The 20326-nt window shown below is 46.8% G+C and overlaps 1 protein-coding gene across 1 annotated transcript in view; it reads right to left on the minus strand.

Moving 5' to 3' along the window:
* Positions 1–3838: 3838 nt before the first annotated feature.
* LOC121446324 (lactase-phlorizin hydrolase-like) overlaps positions 3839–20326 on the minus strand; it is a 39905-nt gene continuing 23417 nt past the window's right edge. The window contains exons 11-17 of the mRNA XM_041648876.1: positions 19991–20189; positions 18649–18851; positions 16481–16590; positions 13844–13978; positions 13084–13307; positions 11856–12089; positions 3839–4056 (exon numbers count right to left, since the gene is read on the minus strand). Of these exons, the coding sequence (XP_041504810.1) occupies positions 3839–4056; positions 11856–12089; positions 13084–13307; positions 13844–13978; positions 16481–16590; positions 18649–18851; positions 19991–20189 (1323 nt within the window). The remainder of the gene's footprint in view (positions 4057–11855; positions 12090–13083; positions 13308–13843; positions 13979–16480; positions 16591–18648; positions 18852–19990; positions 20190–20326) is intronic.

The following is a 20326-nucleotide window of genomic DNA, read 5'->3' on the forward strand; positions in this document are numbered from 1 at the left end:
ACTGCTCTTCCAGAGAACCTGGGTTCAGTTCCCAGCACCCACATGGCAACTAACAACTCTAACTGCAAGATCTAACACCTTCACACAGACTGATACACATAAAATAAAATAAAAAATTAAAAAAGAAAAAGAAAAAAAGAAAACACAGCTTTTAAAGATTCTCTAGCTGGGCATGGTGATGCGAGCCTTTAGCCCTGGCACACAGGAGACATGGAGATGGAGCTCTGTGAATGCAAGGCCAGCCTGGTCTATGAAGAGTCACAGGCCAGTCAGGGCCAAACACTGAAACCCTGTCCAAAAAATTCAAAGAAAAACAAAGAATTTGTAAATTGCAGTCTTTATAAAAGCATTAATTTTGAGAGAGAGAGAGACTTTCAAAAGATTTGGTTACAAGTCTAGGAAAATTTTATAGCAGTTGTTTTCTTTTTCTCATAAGGGCTGGAGAAATGGCTCAGAGGTTGGGTGAGAGCATTTGCTGATCTGGCAGAGAACCTGAGTTCAGTTCCTAACACCCACATCAAGTAGCTTGAAACCACCTGTAGCAACTCTTGCTCCAGAGGATCTAACACCGTCTTCCTGTTTCCAAGGGCATCTATATTACTGGCATACATTCACACAGACACACACTGACACATATACATAAATAAAAACACAACAAATCTCAAAAAATGGTGATAATTAAAATTTATTAGAAATTGCAATAAATTTTTGGCCGGGCGATGCTGGGGCATGCCTTTAATCCCAGCACTCGGGAGGCAGAGGCAGGTGGATCTCTGTGCGTTCGAGGCCAGCCTGGTCGACATGAACTAGTTCCAATATAGGCTCCAAAGGTACAGAGAAACCCTGTCTCGAAAAACAAAATAAATAAATAAATGAATACAAAACAAAAACCATAAAAAGAAAGAAATTGCAATAAATATTTGATAAATTTAATAAAAGTATAACTCTTTTAGAGTAAAAAGTAAAAAAAGATTATTGAAAGAATTAAAACCTAAATGCATAGGCAAACACTCTTTTCCATCCTCAGAAGTCATAGTATTTATATGGTCATGTTTGGAGCTGGAAAGATGGCTCATCAATTAAGAATACTCATTGCCAGTGGTGGAACATGCCGTAAGCATCCTAGCGCTCAAGAGAAAGAAGCAGGTGGATCTCTGTGAGTTTGAGCCCAGACTGGTCTACAGAGTGAGCTCCAGGACAGCCAGGACTGTTTTGCAAAGAAACCCTGTCTTCAAAAACAAACAAAACAACAAATAAATAAAATAAAACATAAATGAATGCTCACTGTGAGTCATAAGGATCTGAGTTTAGATCCCAACACTCATGTAACAAGCCCGGAGTCCACGAAATGTCTAACCCAGCTCCAATCATGGAGTAGACAGGAGGATGGCTAGCACTGGCTGACTTCCAGGCTAGCTGAGACAGCATAGGCCCCAGGTTCAAAGGACTAGGTGGAGAGTGACAGAAGACACCCTGTGCCTTCTTCCTTCTGTGAAGGTGTGCATGCATACATGTTTGCATATGCTCTCCACAGACACATACACATTAAACCTCTCTTCTTTTAATCTCAAAAGCAACTTCCAAGGGGTGAAAAGATGATGTTGGTTGGGTGCCTTGAAGCTACAGTCAAGGCAGCTCCCAACCCTGGCGGCTGGGAACCAAACTCAGAGAGAGCATTGGATGACTTTTGAAGACACAATGCTATATGAAAGATCACACATGATTCCTTTGGATGAAAGGGTCCAACTGGGCAAACCAGTTAATGGTTGCTAAGGCCCAGGAGAGGAAAGGGAGTGATTGCTAATAGGCTCAGGGGTATTTTAGGAAGTCATGAAATATTCTACGGTTTTCTGTGATAGCTACATGGTTCTGTATTTTATTTCTGTTGTTTTAAAAGAAGTTTAACATTTATTTTGGCCCTGGGATGGGTGTTGTGTGTGTGTTCCATGGAGTCCATGTGAATGTAAACAACAACTTTCAGGAATTAGTTCTCTCCTTTGTGGAGGAAGGGTCTTAGGGGTTGAACTTAAATCATCTCACCAGGCCCTTGTTTTTTTTTTTTTTTTTCTGAGACCAGGTTTCACTGGATACATAGCCCGGGCTTGCCTCTAACCTGGGATCCTCCTGTGATAGGATTGCAGGTTGACAGGCTTGCATGGCAAATACTTTACCGGCTGAGCCATCATGCCCACTGCAAAACATCATTTCTACTCTCAACTGAATTGAAGGAAAAAGAAAGATCAAAAAGAAGCAAAGGAAGGAAGGAAGGAAAGAACGAACTATTTATGGGTGTGGGAGCAGCATGTCATGGTGCATGCATGGATGTCAGATGTCGGCTTAAGGGCTCTCTCCTTTCACTATGGGAGCAAGGTTATATCATCAAGCTATGGAACAAGTGTCCTGGCCTTTCTCAGCGGCCTTTGTCTGGTGCTGAACGACACTACTTGAGAATCTGTAGGTGAAGGTGCTGACTGCAGCTTGACTTTTTTCTTAGCACCATTGCAAGAATTCAGTTCCGGCTGCCTGACGGCTCTTCCTTCACAAGTCAGTTTCCTTCTGATGCTCCGTTAGAAGAAGCAAGGCAGTTCGCTGCACAGGTGAGTTCATAAAGACAGATGTGTAGGTTATTAAGATCTTGCAGGAGAGGTTCCAAAGCAGAAGAATGGCAGGAAATAGACTGAGATGGCTGGACTTCTGACTTGTATTATATGTGATGACAGTGTGCGGCAGGCTCAGGAACGTTCCTTTAGCATGCTTAGTTAACAAGAGCAGTAAAAAGCCAGTGGTCTCCTACTTGTTGATCTGAGGACTTGACTGTCCTGGAAAGGAAGTGGGTTCTCTTTGTTTTCTGATGGTCGATTAGTGCCTAGCTAATCGAGTTTCTCTGTTTGCCAATACAAAAGATCAGGAGTTTACTTTAAAACCGTGGGCTTACTCAAAATCTAAGTGGCACATGAAATTTTATGACATAAGAAGTAAGATAGGAGTAATTTCTAGTACTATTTATTCTCTTAGTCCTGAGTCTAATGGATCCTGGCCTTTAGGAATAAGTTTTGTATAGCCAGAACCGGGAAACAATCTAAATGTCTCTCGACCTAAAAATGGATAAGGAAAATGTGGTCCACAATTTACACAATGGAGTACTACATACCAGAAAAAAATAACGACATCTTGAATTTTGCAGGAAAATGGATGGAGCTAGAAAACATCATTTTGAGTGGGGCAATCCAGACCCAGAAAGACAATTATCACATGTACTCACTCATAAGTGTTTTTTTTTAACACAAAGCAAAGAAAACCAGTCTACAAATCACAATCCCAGAGAACCTAGACAACAACGAGGACCCTAAGAGAGACATACATAGATCTAATATACATGGGAAGTAGAAAAAGACAAGATCTCCTGAGTAAATTGGGAGCATGGGGACCTTGGGAGAGGGTAGAAGGGGAGGGGAGAGGCAAGGAGGAGAGTAGAGAAAAATGTAGAGCTCAATAAAAATCAATAAAATTTTAAAAAAGGAATAAGCTTTGTATGTACAGTATGGTTCTCATAACTTCAAGGTTAAAATTAGAAAGTTGGCTGTGTTTTCACGGACAGCTAACTTTCCTGGGTTGGAGTTTTCACTCTAGTTCCTTCTCTAGGGATAGGTCTGTGGAAAATTGCCAGTACTGAAGAAGATGCTTTTTCATTTCAACTGAGAACTTAGAGAGCTTCAAGATAAAAACCATCTCCCACAGTGCAGAAAGCCTTGATGAAGAGATCCATTGTGGTCAGGAGTGTGTGCTAGCAGGCACAGGGCACAGGGCTTCTCTGCACAACAGAGGAGCTGGCGACTCCTCAGAAGGAAGACACTGGACTCAGCTCACTTTGTCTTAGCTGTGTTTCCCGTTGCTTGGAGCGCTTGCAGTATTTGTACAATAGAAACACCAAGCTACAGACTCCAAGAAGCAGAAGAGCAAAGAGCACATACAACGCCGTCTGTGCTTCTGTGATGCCCAGCAGCAGCCCCAGGAAGGGCACTTCTGCCTTCACAGGGCTGGCAGTGGGTTCAGCATCTAGGTGAAGACAGCTCAGGCTCTGGCACCGTTAGCTACCAGACTGCCACAGCTCTGGAAAGTCCCGCTGATATTGCAGTCCAGAGGTGGTATAGTATCTCCCTCATAACCGTACACAACAAATGCTCACCGCTGTGTTATCGGCGTGGGTTCCCTTCATTATTGTGTTGTTTTTGTGTGTGCACATACCACGATGTTCATGTAGGGGCAAAGGACAACTTTCAGGAAGTCTCTCTTCCCAGTTTGGGTTTCCAATATAAAACACAGGCTATAGTGGTTTTACCTACTGAGCCATGAGGGATCATACTGTGCATCCCCACCCTCATATGCTTTTTCCTGAGACCAGTCTCATGTAGCCCCGACAGGCCTCAGGCTAGGAAGTTAGCCATAGATGATGTTGAAATTCAAATTCTACTGCCTCTACCTCTTACATGCTCAGAGTACATGGCTATGCTACTGTACCACGTTTGTGTAACGATGTGTCTTGACCCGCATCACCATGAGCATGCTAGGTGAGCTCTCGATCAACTGAGACGTATCCCCAAGCCTGTCTCAAGCATCACTTTGGGAAACTAAACTACAGCATGAACTGGATAAAGGTCTTTTATTATCAGAGTCATTTATATACTTTAGTCACCCCACCATTACTACCCGTAGTGTTTATACAATCCTGTTAACTTGACCTAGAAATGACCTAGAAGTATCTCTCCTTCTCAAGGAAGGTGCTGCAGGAATCTACCTCCGCTCATTCCCACAGCAGGGCCCAGACTCTAGGGTAAGACAGGCCCTGGAGAGACCTGCAGCAGCCAAAAGGTGCCTGGAGCGCATGCTAATGAATGGAGGGGACAGAAGGGCAGGAGAAGGCCAGGAACTAGAGGAAGGCAGGTGCAAAGAGCAGCTCCCTCTCACCCTTGACCACACAGTGTTGGTCCCTCCCAGCGCCACCTACCCTCTGGTTGCTGGAGACAAGGGTGAGGTCCTTGTGCAGGGTCAGGAAAGCCATTGCAGCGCACTACAGAGGCATAGAACTTGGCTGATGCCTTGGGGATCCTTGGCAGAGAAGGGTCTGAGCGGTTCACAAAGTGCACACCAAACCTCTCTGCAAAGCCTATGGCCCATTCGAAGTTGTCCATCACACTCCATACCGTGTATCCTCGAAGGTCCACCTTATCCTGCACAGCGGCTAAAAAACATGCTGGGTGTGAACACTTCACATCAAGACACCTGTGTGCCAGTCCTCCTGAAGCCGGGCTTATAGTTGTCCCCATTATTCTGCTTTGTAGGGTGTGAGTTCCAACTCTGAACTCTTCCTGTGTGCTAGCAGGTTCTCTACAGTGGACATGCGAGACCACTGGTATCTTTCTAGAAAGGCCCAGTTCTGAATGGAACTAGGATAGCCTGAGCTAACCCCACAGCTTTCTTCAGTAGCTCGGGGGATTGGTCTGAGTCAGGACCTTGAAATACCCATGGAGAGGCAGGAGTGTTTAGAAGCAAAAGATCTGAGCTGTAGTAAGACCTCCTGTCTGTTCCCTTTACTGTAGGAGAGCCCGAGGTTTACAGGTATGTCACACACATAGGTTGTAACTATGTGTTCATATGAGTGCTGTGTGGTGCATGGAGAGGCCAGGGGTGAGCCTCAGGAGCTGTGTCCACTTTGTTCTTTGAGACAGGTAGGCTAGGCTGCCAGCCAAAGAGACCCAAGGATCCTCCATTATCTCCCTCCCCAGTGCCGGGATTACAAGCACCCACCACCATGCCCAGCTTTCCTCAGTGTCTGGGATTGAACCCAGGGCTCACGGTTGTACAGTGAGCACTTTCCCACCTGAGCTACCACCCCAGTCCTTCTTCTACCTTGCAAACAAAAGGCCCTAGAGCCACCAGACAACTCTTGCCTGCTCACAGAGGAAAGCAATGTGCAGAGATGCCAAACAACAAGAAAGACTAAGGGTTGCAGAGGACTCAGGTCAGGAACTAACTCAGGCCAGTTCAGGAAACTGGGTTTACTTGCTGTGTGTAGGTGAGTCTAGGAAGGAAAAGACCTCTGATTCTAGCCTCAAACAAATGCTCAAACTCCTCCAAGCAATGGGCCTTGTCATTAGTGTCCCCATCCTGCAGACACCTATGCTCCAGCAAAGAAGGGGCTCAATGGGGCCAGGCAGTGAGGCAGAAGCTCTTACCTTTGAGGGCTTCATTGATGTAGCTGCGGAGGTAGTAGATCCTGAAGGTGTCATTGAGTTCTGGGTCCCCTCGTCTGGACACCCCATTCTCTGTGACATAAATTGGAGGGTTGTTGTATTCTTCCTTCAGCCAGTTCAAGACCCTCCGGAAGCCAAAAGGGGTCACCTTCAGCCAGAAGGAGCCAGAGACTGGCCAAGAGCTGTCTGCAATGGTGGCCACGCCCCTGCAAGTTCACAAGGTAAAGAAGATGTCTTGTTTATAACCCCCAGGGGATGATCTTAGTTGTTTCAGCTAACTTTCCCTGGGCCCTTGAACTCTTAGAGACCTCCCTGCATCTGCCTCCTGAGCTGTGAGATTAAAAACATGTGTTACCGTGTTCAGCCTGAGAGTATGTGACTAACCCCAATGCTGGGAGACGGAGATAGGTGAGTCCAGTCAGTCTAGCTGAATCGGTGAGTTCCACAATCAGGAGGCTGAGACCCTGGCTTCACAAAAGGGATAGGGGTAAAGAGTGTAAAAAGTGACAGAAGACACCCAGTGTTGGCCTGGCCTCCAGAAGCATCTGCACACACATGTAATATATTAGTGCACATTTGTTAGTGCACACATGCACACACAGAGGAAAACAATCAAAATAGAAAAAAAGGATTCTGCCTGGTCTGTACCTTACATATGCTTGAAGAACTTTAAATTCAGAATTTAAACATGAGAGCCGGGCGGTGGTGGCACACACCTTTAATCCCAGCACTTGGGAGGCAGAGGCAAGCGGATCTCTGTGAGTTCAAGACCAGCCTGGTCTACAAGAGCTAGTTCCAGGACAGGCTCCAAAACCACGGAGAAACCCTGTCTCGAAAAAAAAAAAAAAAAGAATTTAAACATGAGAATACAGTAGTGGTAGTCTTACATGCATGCTTGCACGCGCGCGCACACACACACACACACACTTACCTTCAAATGCCTGGCTGGCCACTCTATTGCTCTCTTGTGTGGGATCTCATGAGCTCATCACTGCCCTTCTCTCATGCAGGTCAGCTGTTTCACAGGTCAGGCAGCAGTTGGGAGCCAAATATCCAGTCCCCTAATGCCCAACACTCACTGGCTCCCCAATGTCTTCCTAATCAAGTTATCCCCGGTGTCTACAGATCCCACATCTGCTAGCTCAGAAACTTGAAAACCAGCCATGATAAGGTTCTGGATAAACAAATCTCTTGCTGATTAAATGCTATCTAAATTAATTTACTGAGTGATAATTGCTATCTAGAGAACAAAGGGCTGATCACAAAAAAATCCTTGTCCAGCAACAGCCTTTGGACTGGTATTTTGCCCTCTGCAAAGCTCAGGGTTAAACCCAGGACAGTGTCTGGGTTCCTTCTGAGAAGTGCAGACCCCCAGGGCCTTCAATGGCCCTGAGCAGTGTGTGCCTCTCTCTCTGGCTCTGGACTCCCTGCTTTGTCCTGTGTCTATCTAATGTTGGAGCTGGCTTCCTATCCTTTTGCATGATCCCTACCTTCACTGGTATCCATCCTTTTCTGTCTCTCAATATTTCCAGCAAAATTCTCCCTACTGTTAACACCCACACAACAGTGTCCCCCAATGCCGGGCAGTGGTGGCACATGCCTTTAATCTCAGCACTTCAGAGGCAGAGTTCAATGGATCTCTGAGTTCTGAGTTCAAGGTCAGCCAGGGTTACAGAGAGAAACCTGTCTCAAAAAATAAAAAAAGAGTGTCCCCCAATAAGAGGCTCTTATCTGGGCTCCCCTCTCTCCTAAGGGACTCTTTCCCCACTGGCAACTATTAGCTTAGACCAGTAGAGACCCTGGGCTGGGGATGTGGTCCAGGAGGGATGTTTGCCTAGCATGCACAGAGGCCTGGGTTCCACCTTAGCGCGATGGAAACCAGGCATGGTGGTTCATGACCCACAACTTGGAGGATCAGGAGTTCAAGGTCATCCTCAGCTATACAGTAACTTAGGCTAGCCTGAGATACATATGGCCCTTTCTCAAAAACAAAATGAATAAGTAAATAAAGGAGTGAGTAAATAAATACCAGTTACTAGAGGAAATGGTGGGGACACCTGAGTCTTAGCACCTTGATATATTTTTCTCTCTATGTGAGTATGTGTAGACTATGTGGGTCCCAGGATTTATATTGTTTTATTTTGTTAGACACAGAGTCTCAGTATGTATCTGCTTGGTCTACAACTCACTAGGTAGCCCAGGCTGGCCCCAAAGTCAAAAAGATCCTCCTGCTTCTGCCTCTTAAGTGCTGAGATTGCAGGCGTGTGACACCATGCCTGTCTGAACTCTGGTTTCTCAATGGAGCCAGGCTAAAACATGACAAATCAAGAGCCAGGCTTATTTCCTTTGAAGTTAGCTACAAATCTTGGGAACGGGTACTGTTTAGAAGAGTTTATAGAGATGTAAATCAGGGCCGGGTTGGTAGCTTGGTTAGCCAAGTACTTGCCCAGCATCCACAAAGTTCAACGAGAGCACTGCATCACCCAGGTGTGTGTCGCATGCCTGTAATCAGGCTGTAGCACTCAGGAGCTGGAGGCAGGAGGCTCTCAAGTTCAAGATAATCTTCTGCTGAATACTGAGTTCTAGGCTACTCTGAGATACATAGGACCTTATCTCAAAAATTTAAAACTAATAATAAAAGCAAAGAAGCAAACAAAATCTCACTTTTAGTAAATCACCATTTAGCCGGGCATGTTGGTGTGCACTGTTAATCCCAGCACCTTGGGAAGCAGAGGCAGGCATTTCTGTGAGTTTGAGGTTTCTTGACCTACATAGTGAGACTGAAGGAACAAGAGCATGACCCTCCACCTTGGAGACACCCCCATTCTCGTCTGAATAGCACCCCATTCTCTGTGATTAATCATAGCCTAAGGACCAACCCCACACCTGTCCCACTCATGAGACCAACAGTTCCAATTTCCCCAAATCAATGTCATGAAGTCAGCACAAGTAGCATTCCCGTACATCCTAGATGAACAACAACCCTGGCCAAACCCAGCCTCTGCCCTTTGACCAACCCTCCTCCCCATCCCTGATAAAAACCCTAGCCCGTGGGAGAAGCTCAGTCTCCCTGATGACTGAAAGAAGTAAGATAAGAATAATTTCCAGTACTTTTTTCCCCTTAGTCCTGAGTAAATGGATCCTGGCTACAAATCATCCTTTAGGATCTAAGCTTTGTATGTACAGTTTGGTTCTCATAACGTCAAGGTTAAGATTAGAAAGTTGGCTGTGTTTTCACGGACAGTTAACTTTCCTGGGTTGGAGTTTTCACTCTAGCTCCTTCTCTATTGCTGGGTCTGTGCATAGGTATTGTTTACATTTGTTTTGTCATGGAGTATCTTGTTGATAGGCCATGCTTTGTTGGTACCCATGGGAGTCTTGCCCTCTTCTGAACAGATGTGGAGGAGGGGTAGATGGAGATGGGGGTCAGAAAAGACAAGAGGAGATGAAAGGGGAAGGGAAAAGTGATTAGGATGTAAAATAAATGAAAATTTTAAATAATGAAAAGAAATATATGAACCCAATGGATGGGTATTTTATAATGTATTCTTATATTCATAAGGATAACTTAGCCCTATTATTAAAACAATGAGTGGAAAAAAAGTTGAGATATTGGGTTCAGACCTTTTCATAGACTACTCAAATAATCTTTCCACCATGTTGAGTCACAAGAGGACATGATGCCTCAGCGCGGCAGAATCCAACTCAGGTGGTCGTTCATTGCTGATTTCCTGAGGACCCCAAACGGTTCCTCTGCCATTTTAGTATTCAAATGGTTAAAAAACTTTAGGATAGGAATGCTCATAAGAAACCAAACTTCTGACATAATCACTCACTTATTTTTAAATTTTATTGTTTTTGTGTATGGGTATTTTCCCAGTATGTCTGTCTATACATCACTTGAGTGCCTGGTTTCCAGGGAGGCCAGAAGAGGGTGTTGGATCCCCAAGACCTGGAGTTTCCCACAGTTATGAGCTGCCATGTGGGAACTGGGAATCAAACTCAGGTCCTCTAAAAGAACAGCCGGGGCTCTTAATTGCTGAACCATCTCTCTAACCACATAACAGTCTTTAAGTTAGTCAAACACTGGGGGTGAGGGGCTAGGAATTGAACCCAGATCTTTGAGTCTAATAGGCAAGTATTTTTCCATCGTGCTATCAGTGTACCTCCACCCCTGTTCGTTCTCACCCCCAAACAGGCCTTCACTGTGTGGTAGTGACTGGCCTCAAACTGGAGCCCCTCCTGCCTCTTGCCTCTGCCTCCTGAGTGCGCGGATTATAAACAGGCATGTAGTATCGCAGACCTCCTTTTCACTTCTACTTTATAGTTCGGAGTCTCTGCACGCCCACAGGGGACCTTGCAGGCTTCTCGGAGTACAAAATTCCCATATTGAAGATGCTTTCATATCACTGAGAACTTAAAAAGTTTCAAGATGGAAACCATCTCCCACAATGCAGGAAGCATTGACAAGGACATGCATTGTGGCAGGAGTTGGTGCTAGCAGGCCTGTCTAAAGAACCCAGGCTTCTCTGCACAACTGAGGAGCTGGTAACTTGTCAGAAGGAGGACATTGGACTCAGGTCATGTTGACTTGGCTGTGTTTCCCGTTGCTTGGAGCGCTTGCAGTATTTGTACAATAGAAACACCAAGCTACAGACTCCAAGAAGCAGAAGAGCAAAGAGCACATACAACGCCGTCTGTGCTTCTGTGATGCCCAGCAGCAGCCCAAGGAAGGGCACTTCTGTCTTCACAGGGCTGGCAGCATCTAGGAGAGGACAGTGGGGATCAGGCTCTGGCGCTGTTAGCTACCAGACTCTCACAGCTCCGGAAATGTCCTTCTGATTCTACAGTCCAGAGGCTGCATAGTACCCTCCTTTCAAACAAACACAGCAAAGCAAAGCTAATGGCTGTGCTGTCGGCATGGACACCTTCCACTATTTTGTTCTTTTTGTACATGTGCACACCATGAGGTTCATGTAGCAGCAGAGGACAGCCTTCAAGAGGACACTTTCCACTTTGTACTCTAGTATAGAACTCACTCTAGAGAGCTTTCTCACTGTGCCCCTCCCCATAGGCACACATCCTTTTTTCCCCTAAGACTGGTGTCATGTAGCCCAGAAAGTCCTCAAACTAGCTAGGTAGCCATGGATGACCTTAAACTTCAAATTCTACTGCCTCTACCACTCAGATGCTCAGACTACAGGGCTATGCAACTGTATGCTGTTTGTGTGATACTGGGTAGTATCATAGCCATGTGTAATTTTTAGTTTCCCAGTAAGTACTGGCGGTACTGTTTATACAAGCCTTAAAAATCACCTAGAAACTGCCTGAAAGCCTCTGTCCTTCTCAAAAAAGGTGCAACAGCGACTTCAAGGTAGGACTGGAGGAATCTACCTCTGCTCATTCCCACAGCAGGGCCCAGACTCTAGGGTAAGACAGGCCCTGGAGAGACCTGCAGCAGCCAAAAGGTGCCTGGAGCGCATGCTAATGAATGGAGGGGACAGAAGGGCAGGAGAAGGCCAGGAACTAGAGGAAGGCAGGTGCAAAGAGCAGCTCCCTCTCACCCTTGACCACACAGTGTTGGTCCCTCCCAGCGCCACCTACCCTCTGGTTGCTGGAGACAAGGGTGAGGTCCTTGTGCAGGGTCAGGAAAGCCATTGCAGCGCACTACAGAGGCATAGAACTTGGCTGATGCCTTGGGGATCCTTGGCAGAGAAGGGTCTGAGCGGTTCACAAAGTGCACACCAAACCTCTCTGCAAAGCCTATGGCCCATTCGAAGTTGTCCATCACACTCCATACCGTGTATCCTCGAAGGTCCACCTTATCCTGCACAGCGGCTAAAAAACATGCTGGGTGTGAACACTTCACATCAAGACACCTGTGTGCCAGTCCTCCTGAAGCCGGGCTTATAGTTGTCCCCATTATTCTGCTTTGTAGGGTGTGAGTTCCAACTCTGAACTCTTCCTGTGTGCTAGCAGGTTCTCTACAGTGGACATGCGAGACCACTGGTATCTTTCTAGAAAGGCCCAGTTCTGAATGGAACTAGGATAGCCTGAGCTAACCCCACAGCTTTCTTCAGTAGCTCGGGGGATTGGTCTGAGTCAGGACCTTGAAATACCCATGGAGAGGCAGGAGTGTTTAGAAGCAAAAGATCTGAGCTGTAGTAAGACCTCCTGTCTGTTCCCTTTACTGTAGGAGAGCCCGAGGTTTACAGGTATGTCACACACATAGGTTGTAACTATGTGTTCATATGAGTGCTGTGTGGTGCATGGAGAGGCCAGGGGTGAGCCTCAGGAGCTGTGTCCACTTTGTTCTTTGAGACAGGTAGGCTAGGCTGCCAGCCAAAGAGACCCAAGGATCCTCCATTATCTCCCTCCCCAGTGCCGGGATTACAAGCACCCACCACCATGCCCAGCTTTCCTCAGTGTCTGGGATTGAACCCAGGGCTCACGGTTGTACAGTGAGCACTTTCCCACCTGAGCTACCACCCCAGTCCTTCTTCTACCTTGCAAACAAAAGGCCCTAGAGCCACCAGACAACTCTTGCCTGCTCACAGAGGAAAGCAATGTGCAGAGATGCCAAACAACAAGAAAGACTAAGGGTTGCAGAGGACTCAGGTCAGGAACTAACTCAGGCCAGTTCAGGAAACTGGGTTTACTTGCTGTGTGTAGGTGAGTCTAGGAAGGAAAAGACCTCTGATTCTAGCCTCAAACAAATGCTCAAACTCCTCCAAGCAATGGGCCTTGTCATTAGTGTCCCCATCCTGCAGACACCTATGCTCCAGCAAAGAAGGGGCTCAATGGGGCCAGGCAGTGAGGCAGAAGCTCTTACCTTTGAGGGCTTCATTGATGTAGCTGCGGAGGTAGTAGATCCTGTCGGTGTCATTGAGTTCTGGGTCCCCTCGTCTGGACACCCCATTCTCTGTGACATAAATTGGAGGGTTGTTGTATTCTTCCTTCAGCCAGTTCAAGATCCTCCGGAAGCCAAAAGGGGTCACCTTCAGCCAGAAGGAGCCAGAGTCTGGCCAAGAGCTGTCTGCAATGGTGGCCACGCCCCTGCAAGTTCACAAGGTAAAGAAGATGTCTTGTTTATAAACCCAGAGGATGGCCTCGGTTGTGACATCTAATCTTCTGTGGGTTCTATTCACATAGGGCACCTCACACTAACATGAACCCAGCTCCTGTCTGCTGTTGAAATGTACATGCTACCGTCAGAGAGTGGGTCTCCATGTAGTTGCTGTGATCTGAACCCAGGACCTCTGGAAGAGCAGCCAGTGTTCTTAACCATTGAGCCATCTCACAGCCTCATGCAAGGATATCTTATTCTGGTTTCTCAGTGTTTCCTCCATGCATTTATACTATTTATATAGCACAGATATAATAGTTTGGCCTTTGTATTGAAAAAAAAAAAGCCAAGGACATGTGTTAGGGAAAGCAGCTGGGAGATGCAATGTCACATGGCTCCCACGTGCTGTAGCCATCAAGCAAACCCTGGTAAACAGACCACCAGGTATGTTCTGAGGACAGACAGACCTGAATCTACACTGGGCAAAGGGCACTTCCTGCCTCGGTTATCCTGTTGTTTGTCTTACTTGTCTCCATCATAGGATGAAAGGAAGGCAGGATAGTTGAGGTTGTAGGCCAGGACAGTGGTGTAGTGGTTGAACCCGAAAAAGTCAAAGGTGCCGTTGATCCTCTTCTTCTCACTCTCTGTAAATTCAGGGAGCCTGGGAAGAGGGAGCCATTAGGGGAAGAATCAGGAGGAATCACACTTTGAGGAGGGACTGTCTGGACAGAGTAGGGGCACTCAGAACTCCAGACACGTGGTTATGACTAGAGCAGCTCCACAAAGGGAAGCTCTTCAGGTGATGCTCCTGCCTGCTGCTCCATCCCTTCTCCTCCCCAAAGAGCCACCTGCACACTGGTCTCACTGTCCTGGGTACACTCCCTGCGGGCTGTCCCCCACCCCCGCCCCATTACCTTCAGACATTCTGAGTTTTATTATGTAAGATAGGTTTGACAACCAAGCCTGCATCTGAGGTAATTTCTTTTAACTATTCCTTTATGCGCCCAATTTAGTCTTTGCCATTCGTGTCCTCCCAGCTCACACTTTGCTCCTCTCTTTTCCTGGGCTTGCTTCATTCAGGTGTCCTCTGCTGTCTGTCCTTACTAATGGGGAAGTTCTGAGAACTGAATGTTGGATTGTGGACTTTCGTGTCTGATTATTTCACTGAACTGTGTTCTCAACCCTTGCTTCTCTCTCTGGAGTCTGTAATGGCTCCTCAATTGTGGCTTCAAGGCCATGTCTCTGTCCAGCTTCCATGTGGCCCTGCCCTGCAGCAGGCTCCTTTCAACTCTGCTGTATGTATTCTGCTTAGTCTTCCTCTGTCTGACTCGTAGCCCTGAGACACAGCAACTTCTGCTGCCCCAGCTTCTTGTTCTGGGGCCCAGCCCTCCAATACCCTGCCTTGGCTCTGAAATCCCCAGGTCAACCAACCTCCTGGTCTTTGGACTTTTCTTTGTACTGAGGAAACTGAGGACTAGAATCCCATGCCAGTTCGCCTTCCCTGCTGGCCTGTCACCATCTGGAGGAGCCAGACTCTGCCTATGGACCCTACCACTTAGTTCTGACCCAGGTCCAGAATGCCCACTAGCAGACTGCTACATCAGACACAGTGGCACAGCCTTGCACATCAGGACTGCCCTACATAGGCCAGGTGCGTGCTACAAGGTAAGAACTACAATTTTTAATATCCTCAGATGGGAGAGAAGGCAGACCTGGGGAGAAAGACTCAAAGGCCATTAGGAATGTCTGCTGAACTCCTATCATCCTTGCTGGCCACTTGAGCTGAAGTAGGGCTTTTGAGTCTTTCCCATAAAGCCAGGGACCATCTTTTTCTGCCTTTCCACATGCCACACCTCCAATCCCAACTGGGTGTTGGTTTCGAAGGCAGGCAGCCTTGTTCTGAACATCACTTTGGTGGTGCAGCACTCTGGCCCTTACCTTTATTACTCTTTTTAGTATTTTTTTTAGATTTTATTTATTTATTATGTATACAATGTTCTGTCTGCATGATAGAAGAGGGCTCCAGATCTCATAATAGATGGTTGTGAGCCATCATGTGGTTACTGGGAATTGAACTCAGGACTTCTGGAAGAACATCCAGTGTTCTTAACTTCTGAGCCATCTCTCCAGCCCCCTCTCTTTAGTTTTAAGAGCACCTTGGAAACCATAACTTCCAGTTACTACACCCATGATGAGAGCAAAGCAGGGAAGCAGGAATGCTCTGTTGTAAACCACTGCCATCTACTGGCCAAATGACAAAAAACACATGCCTGACAGTCCCCAAGCAACAGCTTTCTCTCAAGGTGATAAATAGCGCAGGGTGAACTGAGGAAATCGTTCTTGGAGAGATGCAAAGGGGTTGCTTGGGACCGGGTATGCTTGGAACAGTTTCTATGGCTACCCTGGAGAACAATAACAATAATGGCAACTATCTCATCAGGCACATTCTTGTGCCAGGATTGAGCTCAGTTTTCTTTTAATTAAAAAACTTCTTTCTCGGGCTGGAGAGATGGCTTAGCGGTTAAGAGCACTTGCTCTTCCAGAGGACCTGAGTTCAATTCTGAAAAACCACATGGTGGGTCACAACCATCTAGAATGAGATCTGATAGCCTCTTCAGGTATGTAGGCATGCATGCAAACAGAACTCTGAATATATAATAAAACAATTTTTTTAAAAAAAATTGTTTCTCCTACAAAATGTTTTGAATGTGTTCCCCTCATCCAACTCCACCCAGATCCTTCCCACCTCCCTGCTCAACCAAATTTATGTTTACTTCTCTCTCTTTCAAAGACAAAAAACAAAACAAAACAAACAAAAACCCCACTCATAGATCAGAGGCTCACTACTCTCATCAGAAAAGTATCTTATGCAGGAGATGGGATTTAATGGAAAGCCACAACTGGAAAAAGCACAGAGTGGGAGACTCTGTGCTAAATGGGTGCTTCCTCAAACCCACCCTCCCTCCCCTTGAGAACTATGTGCAGAAGAGGAGATGCAGAAGATTGTAAGAGTCAGAGGTGATGGGTGACCCTAAGTGTCTTCCTGAGTTTTACAGATGCTATCACTGCCATCTTTATAGCAAGGACACAAGTTCTAGGCACGGTGCCCTTCCTGGCACTGACACTCACTCCGCTCACTCACCACTGAGGATACAGCACTGACCTCGATTTGCTGAGGCCCGCCGCCAGGCTCCTTTCAAGGATCCGTGTCTTCATCACCTCCGGGTAATCTCCGTTTTTGAAGATGGGGTGTGCAAACCAGCCTCCCATGAACTGTGTGGGGGTAAATCACTGTTGAAACTGACATGGGAGGGAGGCATCTCACCTCTCCCGGGCACCAGCAGGCTAGGGGAGGCTGTACCATCGGGGTCACTCTCTCCCTCCTGTCAGGGGTCTTCACTGAACAAGGCTGTTTCCTGCTGGCATCTGCTTACTATACTACAGACTTCCAGGGGCTGTATAAGCACATCCTTGTTCTGAAATTAGAAATGAGGGGCACTAGAGTTCCTCAGAATTTAAGGAACTCTTGGCACCCAGAGGTCATGGCTACAGCTACTGTAGGCAAAGCAGGAGGTTATAGTGGAGGAAATTAGCATCAAGTCAGTGCTGCATCCAGTGAGGCCTACATATGACCAAGGTCTCACTGTAGCACAGGCATGCCTCAAACTTGCTATGTAGCCAAGGATGCCCGTGAACTCCCAATCCTCCTGCTTCAGTCTCCAAAGTGCTAGGCTCACAGGCACGCATCACCACAACCAGGCTCATGCAGAGCTGAGGACAGAATCTCAGGCTCCATGCATGCTAAGCAAGCACTCAACCAATGAGTTTCCTCCCCAGCACTGTACAATTTGCCTAAATTATCATCATCATTAGCTGTGGAGGTGGCGTTGGTGGAGGGTGGCAGCAGCAGCTGTGGTGTGCACATCTGTGTGTATGAGGTGGAGTGGGGGTGGTGCCATGGGGGACAAATGGAGGTCAGAAGACAACTCTGTGGAGTCTCTTCTCTTCATCTTTCCTTCTTTTTAAATTTATTTGTATTTTATGTCCATTGGTGTTTGCCTGCATGTATGTCTGTGTGATGGTTTCAGATCCCCAAGAACAGGAGTTACAGACACTTGTGAGCTGTCATGTGGTTGCTGGGGATTGATCCCAGGTCCTCTGGAAGAGCAGACAGTGTTCTTAATTGATGAGTCATTTCTCCAGACTACAGAACTTATATTTCTGGGTGGTGGTGGCACACACCTGTAATCCCAGTACGCTGGAGGCAGAGGCAGGTGGATCTCTGTAAGTTTGAGGCCAATCAGGTGTACCGAGTGAGTTCAGGACAGGCCGCAAAGCTATATAGAAAAATCCTTTCTTGAAAAACCAAACAAAAAAAGATCTGATTTTTTTTTCCCAGACTTTTTTAAATGTCTATGAGTGCTCAGTCTGCTGTATTTCTTTGTGTGAGAAGAGGGCAACAGATCCCACTATGGAAGGTTGCAAGGCACCATACAGTTCCTGGGAATTGGACTTAGGACTTAGTGCTCTTAACTGCTAAGCCATCTCTCCAGCCACATCTCCTTCATATTTACATGGGTTCTGAAGATAGAATTTATGTCACCAAGTTTGGATTGGCAAGCACCTTCAGCCACCGAGCCATCTGGCTAACACATCGGCAATTTTTTTAAGACGTAAAACTCAGTCACTCGCTGGAGAGAAGGTTCAATTTTCAATGAAAGTTGCTGCTCTCCTGAGGACTCAAATTTGGTGCCCAGTAGCCTGGTCATGTGACTCACAACCATTCCCGGAAATCTGATGCCATTTTCTGACCTCCACTGGCTCCTGCACTCACAGGCACACATGCATACACAGAATTAAAAGTAAAATAAATCAGGAGGTGGTGGCACACACCTTTAATTCCAGCACTCTGGAGTAAGAGGCAGGAAGATCTCTGTGAATTCCAGGTTAGCCTGGTCTACAAATTAAGTTCCAGGACAGTCAGGGCCACACACAGAAACCCTGAATCCAAAAACTAAATTGATGATAATAATAATAATAATAATAATGATAATGATAATAATAATAAGAAGAAGAAGAAGAAGAAGATCTTTAAAAAACACTCAGTCTCTTAAAACTCATCCCTTTTGTCTGAGAAGGAAATAGCTATTTCTCAGAAGAAAAACCTGAAGAACAGAACAGTTAGTTGATCATTTCCCCTCAGGATCACAAAATCAAGCAAGAACAAAACTGCCTTAGGTCTAAACCTTCGATTCCTGGTCTCCATCTATTTCTTTCAGAGCACAGTGGGAGAGAAGATGGCCAAGAAGAGATGGTACCCAGAGGACACACCTGGACGTTCCTCCTGGCAGCCTCCACGTCCTCCTGCTTGGAGGGATCCCTGGGCTCAGCCCAGTCACTGCTGATGGTGATGGAAATCACGCCTCCCTGGCTGGCACGGTACTTGTCATTGTAGAGATGCCAAGCCTCAGCGTGAGCCTTTATTAGGTTGTGGCCAACAGTGTATGGAGCCGTGCCAGGCCTGAAGGAGATTCCTGGAAACACACACAGGAAGGATGTCAGCAGAAAACACCATCCTCCCTGTGTATGGCAGGAGGGATTTGACACCTGGGACATAGGCACTCTAATCCCACATCTCCTTCCTACTGGATGGCAGACAGTAGAGTCAGCCTCATAGTGCCTTTCCCAGGAGAACAGGCAGCAAAGAGTGCTTGTAAGAAGGGAATGGATTGTTTGTGGGCAGCAGCCAGCAGCACTCTGGCTGAGAGAAGACATTGATCTATGGTGGCCTATGTCCCACCTCTGGTGGGACTTCTACTATGACGAATGCTCAGTTGACATCCTAGAGGTCTAGGGGACCACAGTGAGGTCAGGACTGGAGGACACACCCAATGGTGACAATAACCACATCATGAGAACAAGTGCTCAAATCAAAGTGCCAACTAAGAGCCACAGAAGATGCATCTATCTGTGATTTGAGAAATACCTCCCCATCCATTTCAATTTAGTGTGTGTGTGTATGTGTGTGCAGGAGCATGTGTGCAGGAGAATGTGTGTGTCTGTGTATGTGCAGGAACAAGTGTGTATGCAGGAGCATGTGTGTGTGCAGGAGCATGTGTGTGCGTGCAGGAACATGTGTGTGCAGGAGCATGTGTGTGCAGGAGCGTGTGTGTGCAGGAGCATGTGTGTGTGTAGGAGCATGTGTGTGCAGGAGCATGTGTGTGCAGCAGCATGTGTGTGCAGAAGCATGTGTGTGCAGGAGCATGTGCTGACTTGTGTGACTGTAGGTTGAGGCCAGAGGACAGCCTCAGGTATCATTCACAGAGAGACCACCTACTTCTCTGTGACAGGTTCACTTGTGGACCTGAACTAGGGTAGACTGAGGGACATGGGAGCCCCAGAGGGTCACTTGGCTCGGCCTTCCCAGGGCTAGGGTTACAATGTGTCACTTTACCAAGTGTTTGTATGTTTGTTTGTTTGTTTTGGGTTTTGCATGAGTTCTGGAGAGAGAACTCAGACCCCCAGACCTGCACGGTAAGCACTTTAGAGCTGAGCCTGTGGAGGTAGGGAATACAACACACTGCCTGTAAGTGACTTCTCATGACATCTGGATCCCAGGGCTTCACTGTTCTACAAATGTCATGATCCAAACATTTAGACCTATGGTCTTTACCTGGAGCAGACACCCCACTGCCATAGCCATGGGCAGCAATGACGTAGGGCTCATTCAGTGTGATCCAAAACTTCACCTTGTCCCCCAGCCTCTGGAAGAGCACATCTGCATACTCCTTAAACAGCTGCACAATTGTCTCATTCTCCCAGCCCCCAATGTCTTGCAGTGCCTGGGGCAGGTCCCAGTGGTACATGGTCACCTGCAGGGAAGCCAGAACAATGTTCTATCCACCATCTCTCAGGAAGCCAACAACATGAGACATGCAAGGACACTGACAAGGAAAGGTTCGGGGAGTTCTGAACTTTCTCCACTACAGGGAAGAAAACATTTCATTCT

This window comes from Microtus oregoni, unplaced genomic scaffold (genome assembly GCF_018167655.1).
Source record: "Microtus oregoni isolate MIOR12 unplaced genomic scaffold, Mior012 000003F_ref0000135, whole genome shotgun sequence".
Lineage (NCBI taxonomy): Eukaryota > Metazoa > Chordata > Mammalia > Rodentia > Cricetidae > Microtus > Microtus oregoni.